Here is a 21,964-nt window from a genome sequence, read left to right on the forward strand (position 1 = left end):
TCTTAAAGGCAATTATTTTTTAAAGAATAACCACCTCTTATGAGGTAATACTTTGCAAGTTTATATGACTCCTTTAATCTTCTTGCAGTTTGGTGGTGGAGAAATGAAGAGGGAATAGCTTAAAAAACAAATATTTATTATACTAGCTAGCACAAACAGAAGACATAAAGCACATAAGCTAATATTTACAAACAGCTATTTTCAATAGGAGTTCATCACTGTACATTCACCCTTCTCACCTGGATTCCTAACACTGATAAATCTGATGCACTTAGAACTGGACACAAATCTTTGTAAGGGTAAATATTACTGTTTTGATTAAAGATATCTCCACACAGGAGCCTGTTCTCTAAACCAGTGCTAAAAAGGAAACAACTTTTCTGTAATTCCAACCAGATTTTATCCCTAATAAAAATGCATTTAATAGAGAAGTGTGACAGATTTTGTGTTGCAGATTTAAAATAATTGAAATAGGTCAACCAAATTGACAATGCATTCAATTCCCTAAATTTTGTTTAAGTTCCTCCAATATTCAATAACTGGTTTCACTTCATCATAGAGGGGGATCCAAAGCAAAGACTGGGCTATCGGCTAAAAATAATTGGTCCTGTCTTGGCTCATTTTTTTTTGGCTCTCCTGCTTAAATACTTTCTCTTGACTTTTGTAAACCTCATCACATCATCAGATGAGCTACAGGTCAAGGTCTAGAAATTTCCAACCAGATACCTAATACCTCATCTCTTCTCCAAGAGCAAACCCAATCTTTTAGTTATAGTACTTACTGTATATAGTATTTATAGTACTGTTAATGGGAAAACACGTAAACAAATCTCTTTTATCTAGCCATCCCCAACATACATGTACTGGTGCCTGGGTTGGAGGTGAATCCCTTCTAAAATAGTGACACTGTAAGAATTATTTTCAATACCTCCTAGGAAGCATGATATCATAGCTTTTGAAAAGTCGTAAAGATTTAGGGCGCTATAAAGTATTTTGCCAAAAATGGTTAACTTTCTGCAATAAGATGCATATTATTTGTAAATTTTGCAAAGATCTATCTGTAAATATTATTGACAGTCTGCCAGCATCAGTGACAATTGCAGTTATGTGATTTCAGTGACATTTGTTACAGGTTTTGAAAGTGAATGCTGCTGTTGTAGTTCCCATTAACTGCATTAATTAATGTTTATATTTCCAAACCTGTGCTGCATTATTATATTGTGGTGTTCTAAAGATGGAACAAATGCTCAAAGGCTAAGAAATGAGTTAAGATTTCTTGTCTCTCTGTTTTGAATCTAAGCATATTTCATAATATTAATGGAAAATTATGCATAAAGCATCTTTTAACTGTTCAAGAGGAAATGTTAATGCATGTGTTATTGAATTATATGTACATTTTAGGTAGTTTCACCTACCTGATCTTTGGTACTGAGCACTGAGGTGAGTTTTTATCACAAACCTCGAAAGTTTAACGCTAAACACTGAAGATTAAAATGCTGTTATATTTTTATTGGACATTTTAATATATTAATCAATACTGTTAATGATACCAAAGGCTTGCGTATGCTGGAAGTCAAGAAAAACACTCAAATGCAAGTCTTCAATTTACATTCACACCGTGTTCCTTTGCATTTTATGATACCTGCTTGATTAACATATAACAAAGGAGAAATTAAAAAATAAAAATGTTCAACTTGGCCTACCAGCTTGGTTGTAATTGAAGATGGAAATACATGGATATCTATGTGAATAAAATAGCTTTGTGCAAGTAGAGGTACCTGCTAGGATTGCTTTTTAGTTTGAGAACTGTGTTGAAGAAAGAGGCTGTTAGGATTTTTCATTTTGCAATTGCTTACCATCTCTGGGGGCATCAAGTACAATCACGTGTTTTACAGTGCTCAGTTGATGGTTTGCAACCAGTTATTATGCCACTATTTGCTGTTCAGTGTCATATTCTTTCCAAGCATGATAATTACATAGCACACACATCATGTCTTACCTAAGCATTCCTGGTATAGAACACCATAAGTCACACTATTAGCCACGTGTCTTTAAGAATATTTCCTGGAATGATAGTATACAGCTATCATTGCTAGTAATGGAAGATAACACTCATTAATCGGTAGTTTGATCTTGGTAAAGTAACAGTAGTTTGCAACACTGTACAGAGAGTAGAGCTTGCCATCTACAACTTACTTACTGGCATATTTTCACAGATGGTTTTACTATACCGCATTAGAATTTGAATTATGGATATTAAATTAGTTCTCTTGAGATTAAATTCTCAAATTTTGCATGTTTGTAGTTGAGTATATTTGGAAGCGTATTTCAGAATCTCTAAAGTCCCCCGACTGTACATTTACAAATGAAAAATGGACATCCAGAATGAATGAGATGGTAAAGGCGCTCACCTCAGCACAAGATTTGCTCAGTTTGGTTCAAGCTAACTTGACGTGGATTTCTTGCCAGCACACAATTAGCTGAGCTCCGCTGAGGTTAGGATAGAAACGTGGCACAAAGGCCGTCTCAGCTCTCAGCAAACACAGCGACCATTGCATCCTCCTGGGGACTTGTAGTTTTGATGTGGAGTGGCAAGTTTCTCCATCAAACAGCTCTAAACATCCTGTATGGGGCTTTGATTTCCTTATACTCTGTGTGTTGGTGTAAAGTTGGCAGTCAGGAGCCAATACATAAAAACCACAACTGGCAATACCAAATTTTAATAGAATGCAAATAATGACCAGAAGACATTGTATACATAATTTATTTTTTATTGTAATAATTATTATTTTTATCCAAATATGAACAATTAACTTGGAGAGGAAAGAAGAAACTTAGAAGGCTTGAAAATATTTGATAGGACACTGGATTTTCCAATTTTGTTTTTGTGCCTGGTTTTTAAGAGGAATCATCTTTCTTGTTGTGTTGGGCACTGAATAGAAGTCTTCTCCTTTAGCAGTTTCATCAGCACTGTTAACTAATCTGCTTGTGTTTAAAATGCACTAAGCTTCAAAAACAGTGGATAAACAAAGATTAGTTTTAATTATTGTCTTACACACTCAGCAGAAAAAAAGTACTATTCCAGCAGAACATGAATCTTCACTCCACATAATTTGTTATGTGTAAATTATGAGGCAGGCCTGCTTCAAGTAAACAAGCTTATATGGCTGTGAAAGCGGGTAATCAGCATCCCACTGAAGGGAAAACAGCACCTTAGTTTTCACCTTCCTTTTATGTTGTGTATGATCAAAGAAGGTACTTGCCACATCTGTTGTTTCACAGATAAAATGAGTTTCACAGCAGTGCAGTTGAATTTGCTCCTGTGGAGAGTCTAGTCTGCGTGGTTTATGTCTGACTTTCGAATTATTTTTCTGTCTTGCCGGGGTATTGGTTACATAATTAAAGGCAAAGTGCTCAAGAAGGGCGCTGTATTAGACTTTGATGTTTCTGTATTTCTTCCTAAAGGTGTTTCCAGTCCATAATATAAATTATCTCTCATTACCTGACAGTAAAATACAGGACTTTTTATAATGTTGATAAATTGGAGGTTTAGGGTCTTTAAACGCCAGAGGTAAATTCCAGGGAACAGACAGTTGAGATTTTAAAATAGTTCTCTACGAAAAGCTAAATAAAAAAATCCCAAATAGGGTTCTTAGGATTTACAGAGTTGTACTTTATTCTTCAGAAGTCCACATTCACCTGCCACTTTACAAAGAAAAAGGGGTGTTCCCCCCTGTGTCCAGGGTACAGTATATTGTATAGTATATACAATCTGTAAGTTCTCTAACTGATCTACTGTGTAGTGGGGCTCCTGGCACATAATGGCTGCACTTTGGTGTTGGTCTCTTCCTATAGGTAAAGTAAGATCTTTTGAGATAATGCTAAAATATATGTTATTCATGTTCAAATCTGTCTCTTAACCCCATAGGATACCTTTTTTCTTTACAAAAAACAAACTCAAAACAGAACAATTAATCTGAAGTAGAATTTCTGTGGCCTTTCAAGAATTTGGTTAGTGTAACTGACATTGCCGAGAACATAAACCTGTTAGTAATTACAGTTGTGCCATAAATGCAGGCAACATAGTAGCTACATTTCAGAATATTTCTAACATCAAAGTTAAAAAATGTAATGACGATTGTCAGCATCACCTTACATATACAGACATAGACTGAGCCAGCCACGTAACCTGAATCCTAAGTAAGAATTACATTTTTATATTTTGTAAGTTTTATATTTTGTAAAATGTAAGTCACATTTTTATATTTTTACAGTGCAGTATATTACATAAAGGATTTTGGATACGTATTGAGCCTAACACCTACGGTAAACCTACCGTAGAAAAACTATTCAATGTTTTCATACTGTACAGAAAATTGCAATATTATCTATTAGATAAAAAACTTCACTTCAAAACTGAAAAGGCACAAACATATAATTAATTGTTCCATTTTTAAGGGGTGTTATACTGTGTGTAGTAATAGAGGTGGAACCTATTTTGATAGTTTAGTCAGAAGTTATATGTTAGTTAAAGTAAAGATGTCTCCCTATAATGTTATTTGGTAGGTGTATAAATATTATGTTAGAATGTACCATACATTGCCTTGCATTTGATTACATCAGGATCGTCACAATGTTTTCAGATGTATGTAATTTCTTTTGGGGACAATACTCCAATAAGATTTGAACTCATTAACTCATAATAGTAGTAGTTTACGTCTATTTGTTTTTACTCAGGTGTATCTCAGATATTATTTTAGCTTGAATGCTACATGCAACACAATGCATAGCATGTTGATAGTAGAGTGCTCAAATGAATAAAAATATCAGTAAATTATCTAACTGTAAAGCACTGTGCAAAAGGACATGTTAAAGTGTCATGTATTACAAAACTTTCCAAGTCCTGCATGAAAGCCTTAGAGGTCATTGTTCATCTGACTGTTGTCTTATCTAAACACAAGCTAGAAAATTTTTCATTTTTTTATTGAACCCCACTTTATACATATATTTTATACAGGTATGTTAGTAATGCATATTTCAGTATTTTATTTTATTCCAAAGTGCTACTAATAAGAAGACTTCTTGTACAACATATTCTGACAGCTTGAATGGTCAGTACCATCTGTTTCTAGATATACTGTATAAAAGGTAACTCCTGGAGAAAGTACACACAAATATGATTTTGACTTGAAATTCCCCAAAAATTAAGTAGATTGGTTTGATATAAACAGAAACAGAGAACCAGATTTTGAGAAATGTTAGTCTTGTCTTTCCATTATAATAGCTTAATAAGAAGAGTAGAAATGTTTAGTGAAAACTTTTGAATAACCAAAGGTAGTGCTTCACATCATGTAAGAAAAAGAATTGCAGCAGCATTCAAATCAGTATGCCCTTTGCTTTATTCTTCTCTTATGATAATATTCTTGGTAGGTTTTCACATAATTTTTGCCTTTTATATTATGTAGCTCTTTGCCATAAGAAATTTGATTAGAGTTGTAAACTTAGGCCTTTATGGATAGAAATGAGTGTGTGGAGCAGGTTGTCTATAGAACACATTAATTGCTACTTCAAAGTTTCATGACTACAAGCTTTAAAAAGCATCAAAATGATAAAACTGCAACGGCATGAATACTTTTACAAGGCACTATACAGTAAATGTAAACTACCCTACAATGATGTGAAGCATTCTTAATTTAGAATGATTTCAGGGCATAACTTGATTGAGGCTGATTTGCACTTTGGACCGATTTAAAAATAATGCATTTGTTTTACATTTTAGTTTCATGAAAAGGGTAGTGGTGCACATCTTTTTAATTGCCTGGCTCAGTTAGAGTTGTCAATTCCTTTCTAGACAACAGGCATATGAGACTGCTGGTTAATGTCTTTTTTTAAAAACAGAATATCCATGACCTTCAATAAAGCTTAGCATTCTGCCTAATTACTCCAAAGAAAGTCAGACTTATGAAATGGATAAATGATTCAGGACAAGTCAGGATGTAAACTTTTCTAATGGATTTTTTAAGAAGAATGTAAGAGCACATATAACCTTAATACCAATGTCACACAAACTTCAAAATGTTTAAAAGGCATCTTTTTGGAGTCAATAAATAGGTTTTAAGTAAATAACAACAGTAAAACTAACCCTATTAGATCTTTTACATTAACTGTATTTTTTTTGGAGGGACTGTCAAACATGTTTTCTATAGTCCACTTACATGTATATGAACCAAAATACACTTATTCCACGTGTTTTGCATTGTTCTAATTGAGTTTATTTTTTCCTCTGATTATATTTCTGCAATGAGCCAGATGGAATTAACTGGTAATCCCTGGTACAATGATCATCTGCGATTCATGAAGGCAGCCTCTCGCAAACTTGAGCGTAGGTGGCGCCTTTCCAGCCTAAATGTACATTATCAGGCCTGGAGAGATTACTTATCTGATTATAAGGTCACTATAGAGTCTGCTAGATCCACCTACTTCTCTCACATCATTGATAATCACCAAAACAACTCCAGACATCTTTTCTCCACCATCAACAGACTGCTCAAGACAAACTGCCCTACCACATTACCTTCCTCATCACAACTTTGCAACACATTCTTAGATTTCTTTAGTTCTAAGATTGACAACATCCGGCATCACATTCTCTCCACTACGGATATAATTTCCATACCTCCTCCCTCCTCATCCAACTTCTCTGGTTCCAATCTCTCCAGCTTCTCTCTTCTTGACTCAGCATCCCTAAACAAACTAGTTACGCGCATGAAACCCACCACATCTATTTTAGATCCCATTCCCACCACTTTATTCCAGTCCTGTTTCTCTTCTCTCTGTCCCATTGTCCTCAATATAATGCATGAATCCTTGAGCACCGGCATTGTACCAACGGTCCTCAAAACTGCTGCTATTACTCCCGTGCCAAAGAAGCCTAACAGGGCTCTCGACAATCTTAACAACTTTCGCCCCATCTCCAACTTTCCCTTTCCCACCACTTTATTCCAGTCCTGTTTCTCTTCTCTCTGTCCCATTGTCCTCAATATAATGCATGAATCCTTGAGCACCGGCATTGTACCAACGGTCCTCAAAACTGCTGCTATTACTCCCGTGCCAAAGAAGCCTAACATGGCTCTCGACAATCTTAACAACTTTCGCCCCATCTCCAACTTTCCCTTTCTCTCTAAAATTCTAGAACGTGCTGTCACACTTCAGTTACATAACCACCTCATGACAAACAACCTTTTCGATCCCCTCCAATCTGGCTTCCGTCAACTTCACAGCACAGAAACCGCCCTAGTCAAAGTCACCAACGATCTCCTAATAGCTTCTGATTCTGGTTCTCTTTCCATACTCATCCTTCTTGATCTCAGTGCTGCCTTTGACACTGTTGACCATAACATCTTACTTTCTCGTCTCGAGACTGTGTTTGGAGTCTCTGACACTGCCCTCAAATGCCCTTTAAGTCTTACCTCACTGATCGCTGTCACTTTGTCTCTCTCAATGGGTACAGGTCTGAAATTGGTCTTGTCAAGTCTGGTGTCCCCCAGGGCTCAATACTGGGCCCCTTGCTCTTCAGCATTTACATGTTCCCACTTGGTCAGCTTTTAAGATCACATGGCCTCAGCTTTCATTTTTACGCTGGCGATACTCAAATATACATCCATACCAAACCCGACACTGATGTGGCTGTCTCTATTCTATCTAATTGCATCTCTGACATAAAAATTTGGATGACTCAAAACTTCCTTCATCTTAACTGTGACAAGACTGAAGTCATGCTTATTGGTACCCCCCATCAACTTCGTAAAGCCAGTCCTGTAACCCTGTCTGTAGATGGCTCTGTACTTGAGCTTCAATCAAAATTGAAAAACCTTGGGGTTATATTCGATTCTGGCTTAACATTCGACCCACATGTACAGCATACTGTCAAAACATCTTTTTTTTACCTTAGAAATATCGCAAGACTACACCCTATGCTATCATTAACTGTGGCTGAAAAGCTGATCAACATATTTGTATTCTCTAGAATTGACTACTGCAATGCTCTACTCCCTGGGGTATCTAAATCTACTCTGTACAAGCTGCAGTATGTCCAAAATTCTGCAGCCAGAATCCTGACCAGGTCTAGTGCAAGTGTTCACATTACTCCTATCCTGGAGTCCTTGCACTGGCTTCCGGTCAAATTCCGCATAGACTTTAAAATCCTCATGCTCACCTATAAGGCTTTACATGGCTTGGCACCTCAATACCTGTCTGAACTTTTATCGCCCTACTCCCCACCTCGGAACCTCCGCTCTTCAAATTCTGCCCTCCTTACTGTCCCCCAAGCCTGTCTACATTGTATGGGCGACAGGGCCTTCTCCTGCTATGCCCCCAAGCACTGGAACTCTTTGCCCAAGGATATTAGAGAGTCACCTTCTCTAAACTCCTTCAAATCTAGACTCAAAACCTTGTTCTTCAGAAAAGCCTTTACTTAACTGGTTCCACTCTTCACCCCTCTGCTCTTCTTAATACCACCTTCCATGGTTTCCTCTATTGTTATTGTTGTATTCTTGTAATTATAATTGTGTCTTATCTTGTGAAATCTTCTTAATTATTGTTATAGTCTTCTTATTTATTGTTATTGTCATCCTGTAAAGCACTTTGAGAAGCCACCTTTAAAGGTGCTATATAAAATAAAGTTTATTATTATTATTATTATTATTATTATTATTATTATAATCTTCATTGTATGTATTTAGAAATAAACATGTATCATTCTATCTATTTCATTATGAGCCTTACCTAAATAATTGCGAAAATATTATCCTAAATTTTTCTCCTCAGACAGGAACAAAAGCAAATGACACATACAACAAATCAGTGTCTCTGCTGGATATATTTCTTGAATCTTTATTGTAGGAGCTTTACAATGTGTGCTGTCTTGAAGCAATAAAGTCCTATTGCTGTTTCCTTGAAAGTAATGTGGGAGTGTGTGCCTAACCTAGCACAGACTAGCCCTATCATTTCTTTCACTTTGCACACAGCTGGGAGCACCACCTGGTGCAGTCTCCAGTCTGAGACTGTAAGATTAGCCCCGTTTGAAGATAATCTTACACACTGTGTTGTTCGGCAGTCTCTGTATTAGACATTGTATCCTTTTTGACTAAGAAGTGAGACAAAAGAAAACAGGAACTCTTCCATTATGGTTACAAATATATAAAATGTATCTCTGTATTGATGAATGCTATTTAGTACATTTCATTTCAATTTAGAATAAACTGAAATGTACGTGTCTTTCGCTTAGCCTTTTACATGTTTTTATTGTAACATACAGTATACTACTTCAGCCATAACTGTGTAACTACTGTACCCCTTTTACCTACATTGTTTGTATCTTTGTAGACATAGTTATTCTTAAAGCACAAACACAAACTGTTACTATTAAGCTGTTAGTTTTAAATCACACCTTTTGATTTTTGTGTGAAAAATGTTTTCTCCAAAAATAACAGTACACAAGTAAAATACATTCTAACGGCAAGAAGGAAAGCCCTATGTAACAAGACTTTGACATGACATCCGCAACAGCGATCATTCATGCAATCAGGAGGATGTGGAGGCTCACTATACAACATCAGTAACTAACTAGAGTAGCCAGCCAGATCTTCTATTGCAGATAGAGGTCCAGATTACAATCTTCATCTAGCAAGAGCACAAATTGTGAATAGTGAATATACCTAATTAAAATAATATAGTTCAAGTAGGTAGCTGCGTCAGCATGCATGGGCTGCAAAGGAACAAGTTAAGTTTATTTCATGCTGAAAAGAGCAGAAAAGAAGAAGGCTCCACAGCCGAAACACTGTTTCTTTTCTGTTCTTTTCAGCATGAAATAAACCTTAACATGTTCCAAATTAGAATAATGGATAAACAAGAAAGGATATGTTTCTTCAACCTAATTCCGGACATACAAAAAAGTGTGAAAAGGAGCCCAGATTACCCCAGGCAGAGGATACTGTCCATGGGGATTGGAAACTAGCTTCCTTTGTATAAAATGGGAAGCACTAAGTCTGAAGAAGATACTTATGAAAATGTTTTTTTTAACGCCTCATTTTATGTTGTAGACACTATGAGGGAGCAATAAACGAAGAGTGTTAGAATATATAGCTTATAGTTTAGTTATGATTTAGGCAAATCAGTGCTATCTCCAGACCAATGAAAACCTCACAAATCAAATCAAAATTTGATAAGCCAAATCAGGTAAAAAAAATCTTGATTTCTTTAGAGCAATAGACAAAAAAAGGATATTGGCAATGGACAAAAGTCAAGTTACAAGAGAAAAAAAAAACAAGAGGAGCTTGAACAAGAAGACCATGTCATTTAGTTTCTCTATTGACAAATGTAAAAGGCTGACAAGAAAGAAATGTTGAAAATAAAACAAATGAACGTTAACAAAAAAAGCAATCAAGGTATACAAACCAACTACAGAATTCAGTTAAAAGTGAGCAATGTGGTGAGGTGATTTTGGAAAGAATCTCAAATTTGTTGGTATCAAAGCTCATAAACCCACACAAATATTTATCTTTAATGCTGAGTATTGTTGCAACTCTTTAATGTCCGTCAAACAGCTTATTCCCTCATACGAATTGTGTGGAATTTACTCTATATCTCAGATAAAGTTTAATTTCTACAGCACAACTACTTTCATGCCTGTGTCACGTGAAAAGACACATTTGAAAATGTACAATATTCTAGTGGACTGGCTTTTAACTAGAACAGTATTGTTTCTCTCTGGTAGATGCATGATGAGGCTAGCTTTAATACGATATGGCATGTGAAATTTTATTTATAGGACAGTAGACCCAGTAAGAAAGGTTTTATAGGTTTTTGAGTGGGTTGATCTTTTTAAATATTCAACTTGAATGAAATATGGAACATGACTCTAGGCTGTTTTGAATTTATAAGTAAGTCTCAAAGAAGTAGATGTGCATATTGAAAGCTGTCGAAATAGGTTTCCATATAAAATAGGAAATGTTGTGAATCAAAGTGAAAATCAGAACCAAAATATACTGGACAAAATTCAGTAGAAGATTATAACAATCACAGTTTTTAGGGGGGAATTTACTATGTCTAAAAGAAAAATAGAGGAACTAATATACATATTACTTCTGGATTACATGCAGGCCAATTGTTTAACACTTATTTATACTTTGACCCATTTTTTAACATCCTGCAGACAATAAAACCCTCCAATCAATGTGTGCCATACTGTCATGAAAGACAAAAATATTTACCCCTGTCTAATTAACTAATAAATCTATATTCTCTTTAGTGACACACTAGAATATATTGTTTCATAAATTTAGAAATGATGCCACTGATAAATGTGTATATATGTTTGTGTACAGAGTATACAGGTATGTATCTAGTTTATTACAACTTTTTAAAGGTGTTTTTTCTTGTATATGGTTAACTAGCTGACAATTACCATATACGGGAACCCAAACTAGACAGTAATCAATATTACCCTTCACACTGTTGACAGCAGAGTGGGTGTTCTAGACACCCTGTTGTTAGTGTGAGTAATCTGGATATACATATTCATATATTTTCAAAGAATTCAGGAAAGACATAAATATGTGACAGGTTTAAATTAATTTGCATGGGATTTAAAAGATTTTTTTAAACAGAACCTGGTGGTATATTGAACTTAAATTTTGTTTAAGTGGTACTTATCTAGATTGTGCATGCACACTGACATTCTGACCTGATTGGTTGTTCAGATGAAAATTTTATCTAGTATGAAACCACATATCTGAGGCAAGAGAAGGTTGACCTGGTTGGCAGAGACCCATCTCAGGATGTGGGCTGATTGAACAAGAGAAAATGAATGGTCGGTGCTTAATGTAAGTTGGGGATTTGTCAAGAAAACAGCCATGCTTTGCTGAAATCTTGACCCTTTTGAAAAGCTTTTATAAAATTCCTACAGGATTGATATGGAACAATGGAGAAAGCTTTATCAGTATCATTTTTATTATTCAATTACAATTTACATGTTGGACAAGGTTAATGGTTGTTCACTTTACACAGGTAATTTCATGTTAAGATATTTAAGTTTTGTTTTATTGATGAGTGTACCCACCTTTTAAATATATTTGGATCAAGCTCAAGTTTAATAAAGGATGTGTCATTGCATTGTTCAATAAGCTTTACATGATAATTCACAGATGAATTATAATAGAAATATAGTTAGAAATATTAGAATAATAGAAATTAATAAAAATAATAATAACTCATTTTGTAAATTAAACCGCTAATTAAATTGGGTTTATGGGATTAACATTTAAATTCTTCAGACCGCTTAATTTTGTTGGATCAGACATGTATTTATTTAGCCTTTTTAGTGGCTCAAGTGGTAAGCGCAAGACTGAGTTCAGCTTGTGCACTTCGATTGTAGGCCTGAGACTGGGGCATGTCATTGACTGATTTTGGATTTCACAAGTGGCAGCACTTTCCCCAAATGGCTCAGCTCCCTTGAAGGTTGTATGGTATTCGCTCTCACACAAGAACACCCGCAACTTCTTGACTGCCGAACCTCTCTTTCATCTGGTGCACGTTAAAAGGTGAAGGGGCTCACAGGACAAGTCAGAGGAGTGTGCCTACGTGTCTTCATTCTGCTCCATGTACCGTCACAGGGTTCACCTGGAAGCAAAGTTATGAACAACACAGTTGTCAATTCTAAATTTATAAATATAAAGGAATTTCATTGCATTTGTTATAGATATACTTAGTTTAGACCGTGGTTTTAAAGAGGCTTCACACCTCACACTTTGTTTTACACTTACGCAGCACTTCTCATCTCAGTTCAAGGCCCAGGTATAATCTTGGACCCAGATGGAGTCTGGTCTGCAAGTATGAAAGGGGCTTAAAACATCCTTAACTTTCTTTGAATTGATGCCAGTTTTTTTTCCACTAGCCTATTGTTTTCTTTATGCTCCTCACTGTAACTGCAGCTGTAATGTTCAGGAAATAGACCTGAGAATTAAGTAATCAAAAGCTGAACAGACATCTTCACTCCATTACACACCGTGTAAATAAGATTAGCATAAAGCAAGAATGTCTGTCATGTTGCGAAAATGACCATCTGCAGCTTCATGTGCTCCAGTCAGTGCAACCCACTTAAGGTTTTGGGTCAGTAGTGGCAGTGATAAAGGATTGATTGGAATGGTGGTTCAGGGTTGTTCTCCCTGATTAACCTTGTTCACTAACTAATCGGTCACACATTTTTTTCACTCTCTTTCCAAAAATGACACAGTAGCATATTTGCAATGTCTGTGCTGCCAACTCATACTCGTTTAAATGTTCCAGCTAGCTCCTAATATATATATTTCAGTTAGGCACAGTACATCTAGCAGCTACTGCTTTAAGTGAATCTTATTTTAAAATCAGTTCACCCACTAAAGCGTAATAATAAGATTTCATGCTTCACATGTGTTTTGCATTCAGTGGGAAGGGTTAAGACTTTAGGGCAGCAAATTTTAACTGTAGCATCTATACTAGTCATGCATTTCACTCTTAAACTTTAAAGAGCTCAGGATGGAGATTGTTTCTTTATCATCTGAGCCCCTCGGCTTTTTAAATATGTTTAAAACGTCTGGACAAATATGGTTTTCTTTTCTAGATTTCAGTCATATTACAGTTTGTAGTTTATTTTTCATACTGTATTACAACAGAATTATAAGAAGAAAAACCACAAGCAGATATAATGGCAAGATCAGAAACAAATGGCAGCAGGACATTATTACCTAGTTATAGCACACATCTTACACACGTGCTAAGCTTTGACTTGTGTAGTCCAGACCTTTCAAACTTACCTTATAAATCCTCTCCACATTATAGACCATCCAACCAAAGGTACCTAAAGGTGAAAGATCAAAATAGAACTTCACAATCCAGTGTGGCTAGTAACAGTTGTCCAAACACAACTCTGTACCTGTCACAGAAAGACCCTAGCAAAAGTACAGGTACAACAGATATGTGGCATTATAATTTAATTTATGTGTTATGTATTATAAAATGTAATTGTTGCTGCTTGCTGCTTACATCAGTTGGAGACTTAAAGAATCTCAAATTTGTAATAATTTTGATATTGCTAGTAACTGGAGGGACTTCAACACATTCACTACAGTATTTCTTCTTTATGACAAATGTAACTTGATGAAAATTCTTCTTGGGTAAGCATTAAAACATTTCAACTTTTAAATTAATTTTCAGACACATTAATGCACAGGATTAACATTGCTTGCTGGTGTCTTTGTAAATCGCTGTGATTATACAATGCCAACAAAGGTGTTAGCTATAATTTCAGAACTGTGCCTGTCAGTCATAGGGAAAAAAAAACATTGCCCAAATTATTCAGTTTTCTACCAACAGCATTACCGATTCACTTTCTGTATTTCAACAAAGACATTCTGGTGTTAAATACATGATGAGAATAGCATCAAGCGAAAAAATCCCAGTTCAGCAGTGGAGAAGGCTTTGATATGAATTACAATAGGACATGCTGTGGGTTACCTCACAGGCTTTAAACCTCTGTGGATTTCTGTGGATTTTTTTCTCTTTTTTTAATAGATTTTGTTTCCTGTATCTTTTATCTATAGACAGAAAGGGGGAAACATGCAACAGCTAGCAAAAACATGATACCTGTAGAAACTGGGGGAAGGGAAATCATTCGCTGTCTTTCAAATGACTTGACTTGCAAATTATTTCCTTAATTACTGTTTAAATAATGTTCTGAAGTGGGATAATGTGCAGGTCACTGCTCTGTAAGTCCTTCAACAAGACAGTTCAGGGCATAATTGTACTGTCGTCTTGATTTATGGTTCAACTCCCCACCCCACCCCCCTGCCTCATTTTGTGTTCCCCTGTTTGCTTAGCAACCACATTACATAATCTTTGTGGTTCCTGTTCAGCTAATCACACCTTTAACACATAAATATATCAATTAAAGCATTAAATGCAAAAATGTTCTGGTCTGTTCCACACATTTATAGAATTAAACTGAATTCCAACCTGACCTTGTCTTTGGGTGTCATCAGCCTTTCCCCAAAAGTAGTTAAATAAAGGGTAAGTACTGTTGAAAGAGATGAATGAGCTACAGGCTAAATGGATCATAAAATTAAGTTTAGTTATCAATAAAGGGCATTATAGCTCTTTTGAAGAATGTATCAGTTTTAATGTTTCACAGTCCTATTAAGTAGTGGGATTTATGAGGGCTAAAAATCCATCTGCTTAGGTGATTACCTACAGTAGATTTAAAATCCTTCTTTGTGATTGCAGTGCAAGGTCTGAACGACCAGAGATTTCTTCTCATAATGAAGTATTTTTGGCATTAATTCAGTTTTTGGCAGCCTTCTTTGTAAATTACCAGTGGAATGAAGCCCCCGCAGAGTCCAAGTACCCAGAAGCTGCCAAGACGGTTCAGTGATTTAATGGTGGTGTCCTGCAGCTTCAACTATAATCAGCAGATGCTCCAATTTTTATCATAAATGTTTTCTTAACCTCCTCTGTCAGAGAGTGAAGGAGCCTTTCTGCGTCTTTGTGTCTTCTGATCAGGTTTGTTTTTAGCTGCCTTTTGCATAATTAAACTCCCAAGATGATCCCTAACCTTTTACTTTTAATATCGGATGTTGGTCTAGACAAAGTGTTTTGCTGGGCCGAGCAATCAGCTTTACAGAGTAGATGAAGGGAAATGGAGAGCGATTCCACGTGAGCTCTCATTTCCCTTATCACTAACAATTAGCATTCTTTTAATCAAGTGTTAGGGAAAGCTAAAGGTACTGGTTATTTTTATCCCTGTCTTTGCAGGCTCAGACAGCCTATGGAGGTTCTGAAAATTGGCATTGAAATTTGTTACCAAAAAACAGTCATATACGTGAGTGAGTGTTATATATTGTGAGTGAACAATATAACAATCAAATATGCTAACCTTGTTGTTTCTGTCATCAGTTTAGTTGTGACATTAAAACTACAGTACTGTTAATGTATTATGCAGTTAAAAGTCATTTACAGAATATGCATGACAGAATTATTGCATGTATTTATAGCAACACATTTAAATTATTAAGTACTGCATTTCCTCCTAAAGTATACAAGCATATTTCACACATACTTTTATGGGTGTTAAATTTCCTAGTTAGAAAAAAAAATCACTTATTAATTGTTGCTCTTCAAGCGCATTAGCAGCAATAGACATGATAATGTTGTATTTTGAAAGATATGAATAGAAAGAATGGGACGATTATTTGTTTAAGTATTTGCTTAGGATTTTGCACCCTTAAATATAATGAAGTGTGCTTTTAGACCTGTGTACCACAATAAAGATAATTTATTGTAACAGTTACTATTAATGCATTTGTAAAATTAATTGACCAGTTTCAACTTATTGATTCATTAATGTATGGTGTAGTGTTGTTAAAAACACTGTGCTCCACACAGAATGCAGATACAGGAAAAGTTATTACAATGTGATATGTTAAGTAAAATATGTTTTTGTGTAGCACAAGCAGATGGACACTGGATTCAGACTGTCTGTGTGCCCTCACCCACGAAACTCAGATCTGCAATGGACAAACCCTCTATAACCAGAAAGTGGATCTAAGACATGGCCTCTGTGCAGCAGATTTGACAGATCTTAGACCATAGCAGTCTGATTGACACTGCAAAACCAGTTACACTCTAGCAACGAGTCTAAGCATTGCAGCAACCTCCGCTCTTCTTAGGCACGAGTCTCAATGATTCTAATCATAGTTTCTTTGTGACACATGCAGCCAGACTGCCAGATTACAATCTGTATCTCTTAGGAACTTCAAAACTCATACAAATAACAAAGCATTCAAGATACAAACCCCCACTATACTAAGTAGCCAGTAACAGTTTCAACTTGCACTGTGAGATACCTATGGGATAATAAGTTATGCCATTTCTATAAACAAATCTTTGAGCTAACCTAGATCTTTTTTTTCTCCTAAGGATTTCAGTGTTGTGGGTCTTGTAAAGGTTTCCAGGCAGGCCACATCAGTCATGAATAATCAGGGTTACTGTAATAGTAGACATGATAATAACAGACTAAGAATTTCCCTGTCTACATATTGGTTTAATAGCTGATCACAAGATGGGTTGTTTCAGTTCTTTCATTTTCAACTGTCTACTTAATTGTTCATTAAAAAGAACCATAATTTAAAGTAATGTTTAAAAAAATCTGTTGATGCTCACATCATCTTAATAGCACAAGAAAATAAGCTTTTGGAAATCTTGCCTGTAAACAGAGCTAATGAGTGTGGCCTGAAGATAACTCTTTCAGAGCATCAGAAGTGACAAAAAAAAGACAGGCAGGCAGACAGGAATCACTGCAGCAACAAATGAAAAAACAGATTAATGAGATCACAGCAGTCATGGAGGAGATCTGGCTAAATGAACATGGATTAAACAGTAAACCTGAAGAGCAGTTAGTCTTTTTACTTTGACTACTTGTGAAATCTGAGAAAAGAGCCTTTCTTTTCCTTTTTTATTTGTTATTAGTATCTATGTGACAAATTGGTATTTACACTTAGAATGTTGTGCAAAAATGTTTTAAATAATCTGTATCCTACTTTCTAAACAAAACATCTAGAATTGAGCTCATTTGTCAAACACTGTTACAGAAATTGTGATCAAAGATTCATGATAAGGCTGCAGAATGACTGGCACACTATCGAATTGAAAACATGACAAGATAGTAGGTACCACCTCCCTGAGTATTACCAGAATGTCTGCTAAGTTGATGCATAGACCTGAACACTCACTGGATATACTGCTGAGAGATGTTCTGCAGCTCTTCTTCTGCTCCTGGTGTTAGCTAACGAAGCCTGGCTGGTTGTGGTTGTTGATGGCATTGGTGAACTGGTTCTCCAGATGTTTTGTTGGCCTCATAAGAAGTAAACCTGGCAATGTCACGATCTCGACACCTGTGCAGCCTTCAGTACTCAGTCAGTACTGGTCATATCTTTCTTGCCTTAAACAAAATCTGGTCGAATCTGTCTTGCCTTTATTAAATCAGTTCTGTTTGAATGGATGTGTATTCATATTCTTATTCATTTCAGGGTGATCTCCTAGGAATTTTAACTAAGCTGATATACCACACACTGAGCACCTGCCTTTATTATAAAATCACAAAATTATTTGAACTCTGTTTTGTTCAAGATACAACAGTACTCTAACCACCTTTCAACCTCACACTATTTAAAATGTAAATAACATGCCCAGTGAGTTATTGGCATAAAAATATTAATATAAGACCTTTTCACTTCCATTGTGTGTCCTTATATATTTGCGACATGTATATAAAATTATATATATTCTGTTTTAGAAGAGGTATATTTGACTGAAGCCTCCATTTTCTTTGCAATGACCTCAAGGTGATTATTCCAAGAGATTTGTTGAGATTGTCCAAGTGACTGTGTAAAATACTCATCCATCACAAGAAGCCTCTGGTCAAGAAATGACACTGCAGTAAATATCTTCCGCAGGTACCTTTTAATGTTCAAGCTGTTTTTGGTAAGAATTTTCAGCGTAGCCATAAAACACACTGTCATGAGTGACTGCCTCTGCTCCAAAGTCATTACTGATGGGATGATAGAACATCTTTTACAGAATAACTGAAAAACTTTAAATGTCATGTCAAGTTTGTCGAAGCTGTTTTTCGAGCCTGCTCAAGGTTACATGAATATAGAGTTTTCCTTTTTTTAAAGTTTGAGATCTGCTAAGGGGCTGTAATTCATAATGCACATTCATTGCCAGTGAGCCATGTGGAGTAAAAAAAGGTGGAATTTGCTCAGGCTGTCTTGGAAAAAGTCAATCAGCAAGAGCCATTTAATCATCAAACCAATGCCACAGACTGTTATAGAAGGTGATAAGTCATGATCACTGTCACATATTAGTTGCATGCTGGAAAAAATCAGAAAGGAAAAGAAGGGTTCTCTGTGAATTAAATACTGGCACATGTGTTTGGTATTGTATTGTATATTTTGTTGAAAACCAAGGTGAGGAGGTGAAAGTGTTACCACTAAATGGTGATTCCACTTGTCTAGCTGAACATGAAAATGCAAAATGTAAATCAGTCTATTAAAGATGCATTGCCTACATCAGTACCATTTTTCCCTCAGGCTGAATTTGCTCAGTAAAAGTTTTACTTCAAAACAGGCCACTGTTGGGTTCTAGTTACAATTCCATTTAATTATTTTAGTCATCTCTTCATCCCTTGGTACTCATTTGCATCTCCTTCTGATTGACACCTTCTTGCTTCATCCTCTTCCACTGAAAGCTTCTTTTCCTCTCCAGCAACCACTACTATTTGTTTAATGATTTCTCTGTTTTACATGCCCCCCTTTTAAACCACCTTTTTCAAACTTTCATGAGATCACCTCTTCAGTTTCTACTTATTTTGTCTCTCTCTACTGCAGAAAACATGAAGACACCTTTTGAAAGGTCACGGTCTCGGCAGAATATTCATTTCAACTCGACAAGATCACCAGCCACCAAGGAGCTGAATTATGAGGTGGAGCCTCATTCAGCTACAGGAAGAGGCAAATCGTCTGGGAAGCGAGAGACCCAGTATGGTTCAAGCAGCAAAGAGAAGGAAACTGAGCTTGGAGGCTGCCCCTCTAAAGGAGAGAATGACGTAGAGGCTCTCCTGGCCAGATTAAGAGCCTTGTAACCTTTCAACAGGACAGCCATGCTATCTGCTATGCACATGTTCCTGTGAAAGAGAGTAATGTGACAACCTGTCTGGTTAGACTGTTCAACCAACAAGCTCATCACAATAGTGTGGTGTCATTTTTCTAATGAGCAAAAGTGGTCTATCACATAACTCTCACAATTAACCTTTATTTGAAGATCCTTAACCTTTTTCAGAGCCTGACATTTTGTTCCATAACATCTGAATGTTAGAGTTGGTAAAAGGTAATAAGTTGAATATGGTTCTTCTGCTGAATGTTGCCCTTGTATACATGTATTGTGCTTCTTCTTTCATAGGTGATGGAGAAAAATAGACATTATTCCAATTAATTAAATGGATGATTTGTTATTCAGGAATCCTTTTAAGTATATACTTTAGTACCTACAGCAAAATGTGATTTCTACAAGAACTGTATCCTGCATACAGTAGTGGGAAAAAACTATCACAATACCCAAAATGTAAAATTAACAAAAATAATTATATTTTATCTCTTCACATGTAATTTTAAGTCTATGCAAATCAAAATAAAAAATAAAGTTATCTATATTATTTTTTTTATGTGCAAGTTAAAATATGAAGTTTATACGGTGTCTCATAATGCAACAGCGCCAGTGCCCTGAGGTTTGTCTCAGTTTAAATGCAGTTCTTTTAACATGCTCTTTCCCCACCCCTTATAAATGCTGTATACTGAGAGGTATTAAAACACAGCAAAAGAATATTGGAAGCTTGAATTTTAATACCCCTCCATATACATTGCAGATTGGTTTTGCATACTGTATACACTTTTTGCATTTTTGCTTTTCTATATATATAAACACACTGCATTTACACTCTAATCATTACTTGTGAAAATGAATCTGAAGTCATCCAGTCTACTTCTCATTTTAATTCCCTTTTAAGCTTTCTGCCAAAAAGTTAAGTCATAAAATGTCTTCTTATGTCTAACCCTTGAACAGAATATTGTGTATTACATAAAACATTATTGTTATACTTTGGCATCCATATAAAGATCATGTAAATCAGCATTCTTTGTTCACATGTGACTGCAATAATATGTTTATTATACACACATAAACAGATATACATGCATCATTTTATTGTATTTATTAGTGTGTGTATTGTGTTCACATTTACTGTACGTAGGATTGGCAGAATAGCACTTTGTCCCTTGGTGTTTTTATGTTATTTTCAGCTACATGAGTTCATGTCCTCTTTGTGATGGGTTCAGTCACTGACCTGGATTAAACCAGAACATTGACCTGCCTGTTAGTCATGAATTGCATATTCAGTTTTCTATTGAGTAGGTATAACAGAAACCAGCAACCAGTGGGTTTATGGCAATGTTTTGCTTTATTCAGGTCCGTCTGTGGTTATACTAATTGGTGCCATTGTATAGTTTTGTCTATGCTAATCATTCAATATTGACTGTATTCTAAATTAATATTTTAAATTTAATTATTGGTAAAGTTGTCTGCTGCTGATTCGAGGTCTGTGAGCAAAGCGAATGCTTGGCAAAGGTAGACTTGCTAAATATTACCTACCATTTAAAATAACCCTTTTTCTTTCACTATTTCAATTTGAGTGAACATGTAATTGCAGTAAGTGGATTTGTCCTGTAATTTGTTGGTTCTTCCCTGTTGAATACCGATATGAATGTGTTTTGTGGTGGGTGTTGAATTGGATTGAGACACACAGAGGGAATTTTCACAGTTAATTGTAATAATCGCATATTCTCTCAGGCACTACAAGGGTGATAATCTATTCACAAAATTTAATTATTAGACTTAAATCAGACAAGGTAGCTATATCTCTATCCAAACTGTTTTTTGTTATATCTTTATTAAATTCACTTTTCTTATTCCCTACTTCAGATCATCAGCACTGTTTAATTAGAGGATAATGTAAGAACTGGGAACTGCGCATTTTGTAGCATCATTTATACAATAAAAGAAAGCTTGTGCAAATGTTTCCTTGTTTTGTATGAATAAGCGGATAGAAGAAAAGTATTTGATACTTTAATTGGATTTTGTTTTGTCATTCAGCACGTCTCATTTCATTAAGAAAAAATGATTTAGCTGTCATCATTTCCTGTTAATGTGTACCTGATTTTACGCACCACTACATATTAGGTTGTACATGTAATGAAAAAAGCCCAACCTACAATCAACAGTTTTTAATGTATTATTAAAAACTCCATAGGTATGGATTGTATTT

The 21,964-nt window shown here is 35.6% G+C and overlaps 1 protein-coding gene across 5 annotated transcripts in view; it reads left to right on the forward strand.

Annotated features, from left to right (window-relative positions):
- Window positions 1-21,716, forward strand: part of LOC102697182 (protein diaphanous homolog 3) — a 461,123-nt gene extending 439,407 nt beyond the window's left edge. For all 5 annotated transcript variants that reach the window (XM_069178992.1, XM_069178995.1, XM_069178996.1 and 2 more), the window contains one exon: window positions 19,476-21,716. In XM_069178992.1, coding sequence (XP_069035093.1) covers window positions 19,476-19,729 — 254 coding nt within the window. In that variant the 3' untranslated portion in view covers window positions 19,730-21,716. The remainder of the gene's footprint in view (window positions 1-19,475) is intronic.
- The last annotated feature ends 248 nt before the right edge of the window (window positions 21,717-21,964 follow it).

The sequence above is a fragment of the Lepisosteus oculatus genome, chromosome 15 (genome assembly GCF_040954835.1).
Source record: "Lepisosteus oculatus isolate fLepOcu1 chromosome 15, fLepOcu1.hap2, whole genome shotgun sequence".
Classification (NCBI taxonomy): Eukaryota; Metazoa; Chordata; class Actinopteri; order Semionotiformes; family Lepisosteidae; genus Lepisosteus; species Lepisosteus oculatus.